General features: G+C 41.0%; 1 protein-coding gene across 2 annotated transcripts in view; it reads left to right on the forward strand.

The window, feature by feature from the left end:
- The window catches only part of magi3a (membrane associated guanylate kinase, WW and PDZ domain containing 3a), a gene marked incomplete at its 3' end in the record, with an annotated part of 461011 nt that overhangs the window by 402435 nt on the left and 46563 nt on the right, over nt 1-12013 (forward strand). For both annotated transcript variants that reach the window (XM_079558791.1, XM_079558792.1), the window contains exon 9: nt 5749-5949. In XM_079558791.1, coding sequence (XP_079414917.1) covers nt 5749-5949 — 201 coding nt within the window. The remainder of the gene's footprint in view (nt 1-5748; nt 5950-12013) is intronic.

A 12013-nucleotide genomic window follows, 5' to 3' on the forward strand; every position in this document is an offset into this window, starting at 1 on the left:
GTAGCTTCCAACTTCACCCTCGTTTGGAGCTGTAGGAGTACGCTGGGAGAGGCCAAATGCTAACAACATCTTTGGCCGTACCAGACAGGTACGCATCAACTCGTCTAAGCTCAGGTAAGAACATATCTCAGTATGGAAAAACGGTGGCCTATTCCTTTAACCCTGTTATAACTTTCCCTCATTAAAACCATATGCGTGTCACGGTGCCATTGATTTGTTCGCATGCTGTTAGCAAAATGGAGGCTCGTTCGTTTCTTTGCTGTATTGGCTGCCAAAATTTGAAATGCAAACCAGCACAACTGTTCCTTAAACAGAAATGATTAAAAGTTGTAGTGCATAAAAATATCAATGCTGAAGGTAAGCAAGTTTATAAAGCTTAAAGGGGGGGGGTATTATGCAAAATGGACTTTTCCAGCTTTCCCTCATGTTATTCTGTCACTCCCTCATTAAAAACATGCCTAAAGTGTTGCCTTGGCACATTCACGTATTTTTGATTAATCTGTAAAAACTCTGATGGCGGCCATTTTAGGGATAGGTTTTTGTCACATTTTTGTTGAATTTTTGTCACATTTTTGTTGATTTTTTGTCATTTTTTGTTGAATTTTAGTTGAATTTTAGTTGAATTTTTGTCATTTTGTTGTTCAATTTTTGTCACATTTTTGTCGATTTTTTGTAATTTTTTGTTGAATTTTTGTCATTTTGTTTTTGAATTTTTGTCTTTTTTTGTTGAATTTTTGTCACATTTTTGTTGAATTTTTGTCATTTTTTGATGAGTTTTTTGGCTGATGGCGGCCATTTTAGGGATAGGTTTGCCTGAGTCCTCCTAGGAACGCCCCCACCTCCTGGAGACGCCTCCGAGCTTTCGTCACCAGCCGAGTAACCAACCACTGCTCCTCAGCAGAACCCCCTCCCCACTGATGCCACAGACAGCGTGTGGAGGGGGCGTGTCTAAAGGCTCAGAGGTTCTTAAAGAGACAGAGGCCTATTTCAAGACATTCACTACAGCCATTTTGAGAGAGACATTTTATACAAGGCAGTTATTCTAATTTACTGCATTTACAGACCAACAGAAGGTTTGTCATCATTGTAGTGTGATATAGACTGGAGCTATGTGATTGAAAACAGCATAATACCCCCTCTTTAATAAAGCCACTTTAAGGTTCATCTTTAGTGACCACCAGGGCGGGACTGGGACTGAAAACCAGCCCTGGACTCTGGTCAGCCTGGCCCAAATTAGCGTAAATGCGACACTTCCACAAATACATACGTGAACCTCTGACCCCCCGCCTTAACCGAGAGCATTTTCTCCAGTTCGGCTTTACCCAAATCTAAAAGCTTCTTGACTGGAGAGCAACACTGTAACGCCTCATTTGAAAGCTCAAATCTAGAAAAGTGATGGTCACTTTTTGACACGTTGTCGCTGCATTTTTGTCGTGTTTTCGTCTCTTTTTTTTTTCATGTTATTGTTGTTTTTTCATCGCTCTTTCATTGCTTTGTCGTCACATTTTCGTCACATTTTGTTGAGTTTGTGTCACTTTTTTTGTTGCTTTTCCAGCACATTTTTCTTCATAGATGCTTTTCCTTTAAGCTTTTAGATTTGGGTAAAGCTCGGTTGCGCCGCAGGGTAAGGTAAAGTGAGAGGCCGGACCGGTGGCCCTAGAGCCAGTGGCCCTTCTGTGCTCTTCCTGAATGGACATATGGCCTGTCCGCCCCTGGTGACCACAAGGACATTTCTAACAGAATTCTGGCCTGTCCACTTAAATGAAGGGTAAACGTCACATGAATGAAACCTATATAATCCAACAAAGATTTCTCTCTTTATTAATCTCGTGACTTCTGCCCTTTCCAGTGAAAACATAGGGAAAAAAAGTCATCACAGTCCGTTATCCACGTCAAAGCATCTGCATGAACTGCCCCCCCCCCCTCCATTTTGACTACAAACCTCCTCACACACTACAAAAAGTAAATATCAAGCATTGTCTTAAATGACTTGAATTGAGGAAATGTTTCTTGTTTTGAGCGGTTTTCACTCATTTAGACACTTTTCCTGATCGGACCAAGTTTACTTTGCTTGTTTGAGGAGAACTTTTTGTAATTTTTTTGTCAATTTTTTGTCATTTTTTCGTCATTTTTTTAATCAATTTTTTGTCATTTTTTTTGTCAAATTTTCATCAAATTTTTGTCATTTTTTTGTCATTTTTTTAGTCATTTTTTTTAGTTATTTTTTGGTCATTATTTGGTCATTTTTGGTCACATTTTTGTAATTTTTTTGGTCAATTTTTTGTATTTTTTTTGTAAATTTTTCGCCATTTTTCGTCATTTTTCGTCATTTTTTAATCAAATTTTTGTCATTTTTTTGTATTTTATTAGTCATTTTTTTGGTCATTTTTTTTGTCATTATTTGGTCATTTTTGTCATTTTTTTTGGTTAATTTTTTGTAATTTTTTTACATTTTTTTTGTAAATTTTTTGTCATTTTTTAATCAAATTTTTGTCATTTTTTTGTCATTTTTTGGTCAAATTTCAATGACTTGAATTGAGGAAATGTTTCTTGCTTTGAGCGGTTTTCACTCATTTAGACACTTTTCCTGATCAAGTTTGCTTTGCTTGTTTGAGGACATTTCAGACCAGTTCTAGGGTAAATCTCGCTTGAAATAAGAAAGTAAAATTGCCAATGAGATAAGACCAATTTTCTTTCCCCATTGGCAAAGAAAATGACCTGAAATAAGGACGAAACGTATCGAAACGAGTCAGAAACATCTCGGAACAAGTGAAATAATCCAGGACAAATGCCCAACAACTTCTTAACTAGTTAAAACAACTAAAATTTGGATTATTGTGCTTAAATTGAGATGTTTACACTAGTCTAGTTAATTACTTTTTGCAGTGCAGTCCCTCAGAACATCAAGCGAACGCCAGCAGCTTTTGCGTCGTTTCTGTGTGAACTGATTGACTTTGCAGATGCACTTTGATTCCGCCGACATGCCGTCAGACTCTCCTCTCTCGCTCTCTCTCAGTGGGAGGTTGTTATGATGGAGACAGATGGAAATTTCTGAGCTGTGTTTTTTTTTTTTCCAGTTTTCCTCACCCACAAAGATTGTTTTCTCACTACATTAGCTCACAGTGTCGCCCGCGATCACAGCTGACAAACTGCAGCTCCCACGGAATCCAAGACGGGCAAAGTAAAAATGCTTAGAACGTGGCCATGTCCCTCTTTCAGACGGAGGAGGTGCCTGTGTTCCTTGAGTTTGTAATGTCTCCATAGGGACCAGGACCGAGGACCAGGACCAGGGTCAGGGTCAGGAGAGCTCAGATGGAGGATCCGCTGACTATAAATGTTTTAAAGTTGATTGGGGAAACCAGAGAGCCCCGTGGAAACTCATCCGGACACGGGAAGAACGAGCAAACACCACATAAAAGAGCAAAGAATCTGAGAGAAAACAAACCACTCCAGTTACCATGTGGTGTAATTATGTGGTGTTGTGATGAGAAACATCCCAAAATGTTGAACTTGACGATTCATGTTTTTGGTTTTCAGTTTGTCATTTTGTTTTGTCAGGGAGTTGCGTGGGATTTTCTCGCTGGATTCTCTTCCTATTGCAACCAGTCGTATTACTAGTAGTAGTAGTGGTTTATTTGGTCATTATTTTTTGAAGCAACAAACAAGCATTTCCGAAAAGGTTTGGGTTTAAGGTCGTATTTATTGCGCCTAACCTTGTTTTCACACATCTAAAAGAAAAAACACAAAGGAGTTACAATCAAACAGTAGCACTTTATAATAACTGCACACTATAAAGCTTTAGCAAAGCATTTCTAAACTAATGTTGGACACTTTGTAGAACATTTACAAAGCATTCGTAAGCACATAAGTAGATGTTTAAAAGACTTGGGGCCAGATCTTGTGGTTCACAGCGCAGGCTGTAGAGCAGACGACTGCGCAGACGGTGGCGCTCCTTGCAATCTTCAGTGTCATACCTGGCGCAAAAAGTGGGCAGGACAGGACGGGGGACAGACTCGCATGGCGATGTTGTGGTGCCGCCCCCTCCCCATGCTTTCCCCAGACCTGCGGAAGGCGGTGGTTTGCGAGGGGGGGGTTCTCTTGTAAACGCGTAACATGCGTGATGCAGCGCAATGTTTAATAAAGATTAAAGAAATAAAACAGTCCCTCCACTGCTGCTGATCCAAGGTGAGCGGGCGGGACAGAGAGGCCTCGCGCTGGACACCGTTCGAATGCGCAAAGTTACGAAATGTACAGGATTTAATTGATCAGAAACCGTCATATCGGCTGCAGAGGAGTTGCAGAGTTATGCAGCAGTTGCAAGAAAACTGTAGCGTTTTGGAACATTTGAGCTACAGCTGCAGGATTCAGGAGCGGCTGAATTGGAAAAAAAAAAGTTGCTCTGCGCCCTGTGAAATGCGCTTCTTTCTTTTGGACTGAGCTGTGGCTCCACAAGGAGCATCATCAGGAGGTAAAGACTGACACACGATGGAAATGTCTCCTTAAAACTCAGATCAGACCTGGTGTTGTGGCACTTGAGGCACGTGTGGTCTATTTATGGAAAACTGTTGTTGCGTAACCTAAGCTCAAACAGACTTTTCAAGGCAATTTCGCTTTTGTTTTCAATTGTGCTGCTTGTAATGAACCACGCCTCAGTCGGCCTCTTTTTCTTAAATAACGCCCTCTCCCTGGCGGCGCAGCCTTTAGTGCAACACGCAAGATCGCGCGAGCACCACGTTGTGCTTAGAGTTGCGCACGGACTGCGCCGGTCACAAGATCTGGCCCTATAAGACATATGGCATCCCCTTATAAACCATTTATTTTTGATTTCTTATAATCTTTATAAAACCTTTATAAAGCATTAATGGTGAATCATTTATTAGCTAGTTATAGCTGAACACCATAAAGCATTTGTAAACCTGTTGTAAACACTGCATTTTCTATTAAAAAAACATTTACACCTAACCCTGACCCCCTAACCCTGACCCTAACATTTGTAAAGCATTCTTAATAATGAAAAAGTAATACATTTTAGGCCTATAAACAATTAACCATTAATTAATTAATGCTATTTAAATGTTTAATAAAGAATAAAACAAAGAAAATCATGAACACATTTTATTTCATTTATTTCTTTTATTTATTATATTTATTATGTTTATTTATTTAGAGTTAGCTACAATGGCTAATTTTCATCTGCTGTCCCAGATGAATGGTTTATAAAGAGAACCATTTGTCTTATGAAAACGTATTAAAACATCTACTTGTGTTCTTACAAATGATTTATAAATGATGAGGAATGCTGTGCATGTTGTAAACGTAATGCTTTACGTTGTGCATGTTTTTTGACGTAAACGTATTTTCATAAAACCAGCAGCGTTTTGTAGCTTGTAGAGCGTTTCTATGGAGCCCAATATCCTGTGTTCACGGTATGTCCCGACGTGTGTGAGTTTGCATTACCCCCCCTGTCCCGCTGCTGCAGCTCTGAGCAGGACAAAGACAGAGCTCCAGCGGCTGAAACACGGCAGTCCCGTTCATTTTGGAATGAAAGTAAAGATTTTAAGATTTTCAAGAACTCCTTTTTATGCCTCATTGCTGCCCCCTGCAGATTTCCGTCTCGTTGCAAGTTTTAGGCAACTTTTCAGCACCTGAATAGAAAGAACGTTGTGGGGCGGACCATGCGGGCTGAAGAACACCCTGACCTGCGCATCACTGTTTTACCTCATGTGTGTGTCTCTCTGTCTCCTCCAGAAGACCCCGCCCCCCGTGGCCCTCGAGGCTTCACCAGAGACCCCTCCCAGCTGCAGGGCTCCATGCTCCACACCACTCTGAGGAAGAGCACCCAGGGCTTCGGCTTCACCATCATCGGAGGAGACCGGCCCGACGAGTTCCTCCAGGTCAAGAACGTTCTGCCGGACGGACCCGCGGCGCACGACAAGAAGATCTGCTCAGGTCAGCGCCGGATCAACACTGCAGTTCAACATGTTTGAGTTTGTTTTGGCCTTTTCGAGACGCGTTACTGGGTTTCGGGAAGACCACACAGCAAAATGTGCCCTACTAAAAACAAGGAAAACAATCTTAAAATCAGACATTTTGTTTTGTTTTAAGGAAAAACTTCTGCCAATGGGGTCAGCATTTTTTTCTTGCTAAGAATTCTTATTTCTAGAATATTTTTCTGATCATAAAACAAGAAAGAAACACTAAATTTAAGCAAATAAATATCTAGAATTAAGCAAAATGTCCTCAGAAAATGGAATAATTTAAGGAAAACATTCTTATTTAGTGAGAAATTGTGGATATTTTACTTAAATGTTGCTTGATTTAAGTAAAATGTTCTAAATTAAACACATTTTTGAGCAAAATGTTGTTAATAAATACTAATATTTAAGGCACCCGCCTCCATGATGTGGAGCCAGGCTGATGGTCAGAATCACCTGCTGGAGGATTCACCTATTGTACATGTTTTTAGTGGTAGACACAGGGAGAACATGCTCCACACAGAAAGGCCCCGTCCTGGTGGGAATTGAACCCGGGACCTTCGAGCTGTGAAGCTGAGGCTCTAACCGCTGAGCCACCGAGCCGCCCACTTTAAAGAATGGAATGTTTTATCTCTCTGTGAGAAGCAGTTCTTACATTAAGAGCTGTTGATCTTAGTTTTTCCTAAAATAAGAAAAAATATTCTTTGTCTAAAACTGAATAAAATTCAAAAAGTTTTTCTTTCTTGTTACAAGAAAAATTTACATGTTTTTTAGCAAATTTATCTGAACAAGAAATGGCTACATTTTATTTCCTAAAAGAAGATTTTTTTTCTCAAGAAAACTTTGCTCGGCAAAACATTATTACTGTTTAGGGAAAAAATAAGAACTTATTTCTTAAAGTCAGACATTTTTAACTTGCTTAGAATCCACTTTTTGCAGTGCATGTGCTTTGTAGAAATCAAGTTCTCAGTTATAGCTTTACAGGGCTTGCAATCGACAGAACTGGGAACACGAATCAAAAGTACGTCCTCAAAACGTGAAGAAAAGTCACGCCGCACTTTGTTAACACGTTTAAATCATGTCAAGGCCGGAGCAAACAGGCCGTCACACATCTCTGAACATTTCTCATCTTTGCTTGAGAGGATTTTGCAAAAAGTCTGATTTAAAATGTTAAAATTCTGAACATTTGCCACACATTTATAATCATTTCAACAGGATTTGTTTAACCTTTATTTTAGAATCAAAGGCCGTTGTGAGCAACATGAGCAGATGTGTATGAGGCACAGACAGGTAATTCAATGTAATACACAGCACTGACCACCAGAGGACAGCAGCCACTTATCTGTGACGGGTTTTTGTTTCAATAATTACAGTTTGTCCTGAATTTACACATGTTTTCTGGCTAAGCTTCGTAATGAGCACCACCTTCAGCAGACGCACGTGTCCATAATCCTCTACATGAATACTGATGGTAGTAATCAGGATAGTTTTAATGAAATGAGTCAGTCTCCGCCGCGCTGATATTGATTGCTCTGTACGCAGGCGGCCGTCAGACACTGTAATAACTTTCAATTTTAATGTCCTCTTCCCTTGAGACCGAGGGAATCGCCGGTCTCACGGAAAGTCATTAATTTAATTGGGTTATAATTGCATACGGTGGAGTGTAACCGCTTTATGCAGAGCTAAATGATGTATCTGCACTTAAAGTCATGTGTCTCTTTAAAGGAATAGGCCACCGTTTTTACATACTGAGATATGCTCTTACCTCACTTTAGTCGAGTTAATATATCCCCGTCTGGTCTTTGTCCGTGCGCTCACACATACGCAGCCTCTCCCACATGTCATATAGCTCCAAAAAAGCTCACGATAGAAGCTACCAAGCTCTTCCACGTGTTCCCTATTTAAATAAAGTTACGTGAAGTGTTTTCATGCGAAGTATATTTACACAGAAATGTAACATGTGGATTTTATAAGCAGATAAAAAGGGGAACTATATTGTGAGGCGTAATGATACGAGGAGCACAGCGTCCGCGTAGTAACTCCTAAAGACTTCCCCGCTCACTTCCGTCAATAACCTTTAGGAGTTACTGCGCGGACGTTTTACTCCTCGTATCATTACGCCTCACAATATAGTTCCCCTTTTTATTTGCTTATAAAATCGACATGCTACATTTCTGTGTAAATATACTTCACATGAAAACACTTCACGTAACTTTATTTAAATAGGGAACACGTGGAAGAGCTTGGTAGCTTCTATCGTGAGCTTTTTTGGAGCTATGTGACATGTGGGAGAGGCTGCGTATGTGTGAGCGCACGGACAAAGACCAGACGGGGATATATTAACTCGACTAAAGTGAGGTAAGAACATATCTTAGTATGTAAAAACGGTGGCCTATTCCTTTAACGATCTGATTCTAAAGTGCTTTACAGCAACCAAAGCTGACCCAAGTGGAAGAACGTACACTTAATATACATCACATTAACCTCTTTACCCCCACCAGAACCAAATACCTTTTCTCCACGTCGTTGGCTTTACCCAAATCTAAAAGCTTCTTGCCCCTAGAGGCCATGAGCGCAACTGCAGGTGTCGTAGCAAGTTGAGAGTTTTTTACTCATTCATTGTCCGTGAGAGTAAATCCTACGCTGACAGGATATCGTACATCCAACTACACAATGACAATATTATTTTTCACTCAAACTTGGTTGTAAATACTGTTTAAGTGGTGCTAGCCCGCAGTTAGCTTTGCCCGTTAGCCTGTGTATTGGTGACTCCGACCCGGTGGCAGCGGGGGGGGGGGGATGAAAGACCCTCCTATCATTCCATTAACACTTGTATTACCTCCACAGGGACTACGGAAATTATTTATTGAGGTAAACAAGTTACTTAGAAATAATAACACAATAAATAAGCGATAAAAGTTTGGCCGTCAGCTCTCATGTCAAAAGGCTTTTAGATTTGGGTAAAGCCGAACTGCATTTAAAGGTGGTTAACTTCTCAACCCCAACTGGAGCCGAGCACATTTTCTCCAGTTTGGCTTTACCCAAATCTTAAAGCTTTTTGGAAAAAAAATAGCGACAAAAATGAGGCGAAAACGAGCATGAAAATGCAAAAAAAAACACACAAAAAAAACACAAAAGAGCAACAGAAAAGTGGCGACAAAGCAACGAAACAAGGCTACAACGCGACAAAAATGCAAGAAGGATCCATTTAAATGAGTTTTGTAGGTCTTAGCTTTCAAATGAGGCGTCACACTGGCCTATAGGCTGTGAGCTTTTAGATTTGGGTAACGCAGAACTTGAGAAACTGCACTTGGTTAACAATAAAGTGCCACAAATGAAAGGCCCTTTTAAACAGGTGAGTCTTAACAAATACAAGTTCATCATTAAACCAGGGGGAGGCAGGTTTGCTCGGTGGAGGCCGATTTTCTTTATTGTAAATAGCCTCAAATCTGACAATTTTAGCCCAAATTAAAGCACCACTTTCTACCAGTGCCAGTGCTGTGCATAATACATGACCTCATTTGGTTTTCTGTTGAACATTTGTAATTGACAGTATTTCTCACATTTTTTCAGTACTTAACCCCCCGCCTTAAACTGAACACATTTTCTCCAATTTGACCTTCCCCAAATCTAAAAAGCTTCTTTCAAAAAAGAATCAAAAGAGTGACACAAAAAAACCCAAAATCTAAAAAATTGATGAAAAAGACGTAAAAAAAAAAAAAAGACACAAATGCAACAAGAAAAGCAACAAACACGCAGCAAAAAAAAAAAAAAAGTGACAAAAAAGTCAATCAAAAAATAGTCTGTAAGCTCCAGTCGAGAAGCTTTTAGATTTGGGCAAAGCTGAACTGGAGAAAATGTGCTTGGCTAAGGTTAAACTCTACAACAGGGGTCACCAACCTTATTTCAGCTGAGCAACTTTAAGAGCATTAAGTTGTTCGAGGGCTACCAGTTAAAAACAAATCCTAAAGACTTAAACCTACACTGTTCACTTATAGGACATTGACCCCATATTATATTAAAATAGCTTTATTTTAAACTCATACTGAGTCACAAGAACCGAAATAACTGTAATTTTAAGAATTAGATTGTGTTTACACTTTAGAAAAAGTGTTTTACACTTTAGAAAAAGTCCCAAGGGCTACTGGACATGCCCCAAAGGGCCCCTGGGGGCCCGCGGGCACCACGCTGGTAACCCCTGCTCTACAACGTTTAAAATAACTTTGATTTGTATAATAATAATTCTCAAAATCATCTTGAGGGCCAAAGGTTCTATGTTGGAGGGCCGGATTTGGCCCCTGGGCCTGACGTTGCCTACCCCTGCATTAAACGAATACATAACTAAAACTGTGCAGTAGACGAAGGTTCTCGAGGCGTTGTCTGTACTTTTCACCGGGTGGAAATGTTAAGACCAGTATGAGGGCTATACACACTCTGCACTTCCTGGTCTTCGTTCTGACCTTTCCATTAGCACCTGCCCTCCACCGTAGAGTTTGACATCATTACTAAAGTCTGGAATGTAAACTGGACCTGTTCCTCGGTGCTGCCGGCTCCTGCTCTGTGATCCGGAGCTCGTTTGAGGAGCGAGAGCAGCAGCGTTTGCAGAGGACCGTATTGATCGTGTGGAGGTTTGGCTGAAGCTCTGGCTCGAGGCCAGTCCAGCGTCAGCGTTTCAGCCAAACCGTCCACAGCTCTGACCCCGGCCAAGGGCTGTGGGGAGATGAAAGGCGGCGCGTCATCCACATTCTCCCCGCATGGGTTTTACTCGGACGCGTAGGTCGTGGGAGAGAGCGGATAGTACTGTGGGCTCAGAAAGTATACAATTCGAAGTACAGTTCTCAAACATCCAGGACAGTACATAAACAGAGTCCGCTAAATACTGATACAGCTGGATGTTTCTACAACACGACCGACGTTTTGAGAAGGAACATTTTTCCTCTTCACGGGACCAAAGATGTTCAGTGCCACCAGGTTGTAGAGCAGGGTTAGGCAAGTTTGTGTCGTGGAGGGACGATTTTCAGCAGGGGCCGAAACTCACCATTGTAGCCGAAAGTAAAGAACTTTTTTCTGCAAATACCAACGTTTTACATCAGTGGTTCTTAAGTGGCCCCAGGACGACCCCAAACAAAACTGTAATTTGTCATATATCGTATAAAATATAGTATTTTCCACACATGTTTTTGTGACTTTTGTGAATAGACTGACATTATGATCAAAACAACCCAATAACAAACATTTTAAAGCAGCACTAAGTAACGTGTTTGCCTTAATAAATCCTCCCCGTAGTCCCTGTGGGGGTAATACAAGTGTTTATGGGATGATTGGAGGGTCTTTCATCGCCCCCTGGTGTCGCTGACCAGAAAACCATGTTTGCAACTTGACTGCCACCAATACACACTAATGTAATCACGAAAAGAAGCTAACATGCTAACGGGCAAAGCTAACTGCGGGCTAACGTCACTTTAAACAGTATTTACAGCCAAGTTTGAGTGAAAAAAAATTATTTCCATTGTATAATCGGATGCACAGTATCCCTCTCTCCCTTCGCCTTTCCTGTCAGCGTAGTATTTACTCTCCAAGACAATGAATAAGTAAAAAAATCGTAGCTTTCTACTACACCTGCAGTTGCGCTCATGGCCTTTAGGGGGAAGAGTTACTTAGTACTGCTTTAACAAACTGTTAGTGTTCCAATGCAGTTTCAGATGGAAAATATTGAATAAAAGTTCCCTTTAGACTCGCGACCCACTGAATATTGTTCTGCGGCGCACTTTTGGGTCTAGAATCCCCATTTTACATTATATAATATGACCAAGTGGGATGTTCTGCCAGGACATCTTTAAAATACTGTGACGGAGCCGCCGTCAGCTAACGCAGGGAGGCCACGACGCTAACACACCTGTATACACGCACACACACGCACACACACGCACACTCACCCAGACCAACTTTCCCTTACCGTGTAGACGGTTTACCGCTGTCCTCTGGGTTCTTCTCAGCCACCGCAGCCGCCATGGGTGCACACTTGGCCGCTGCTCAAT

The sequence above is a fragment of the Gobius niger genome (assembly GCF_951799975.1).
Source record: "Gobius niger genome assembly, chromosome: 6".
NCBI lineage: Eukaryota > Metazoa > Chordata > Actinopteri > Gobiiformes > Gobiidae > Gobius > Gobius niger.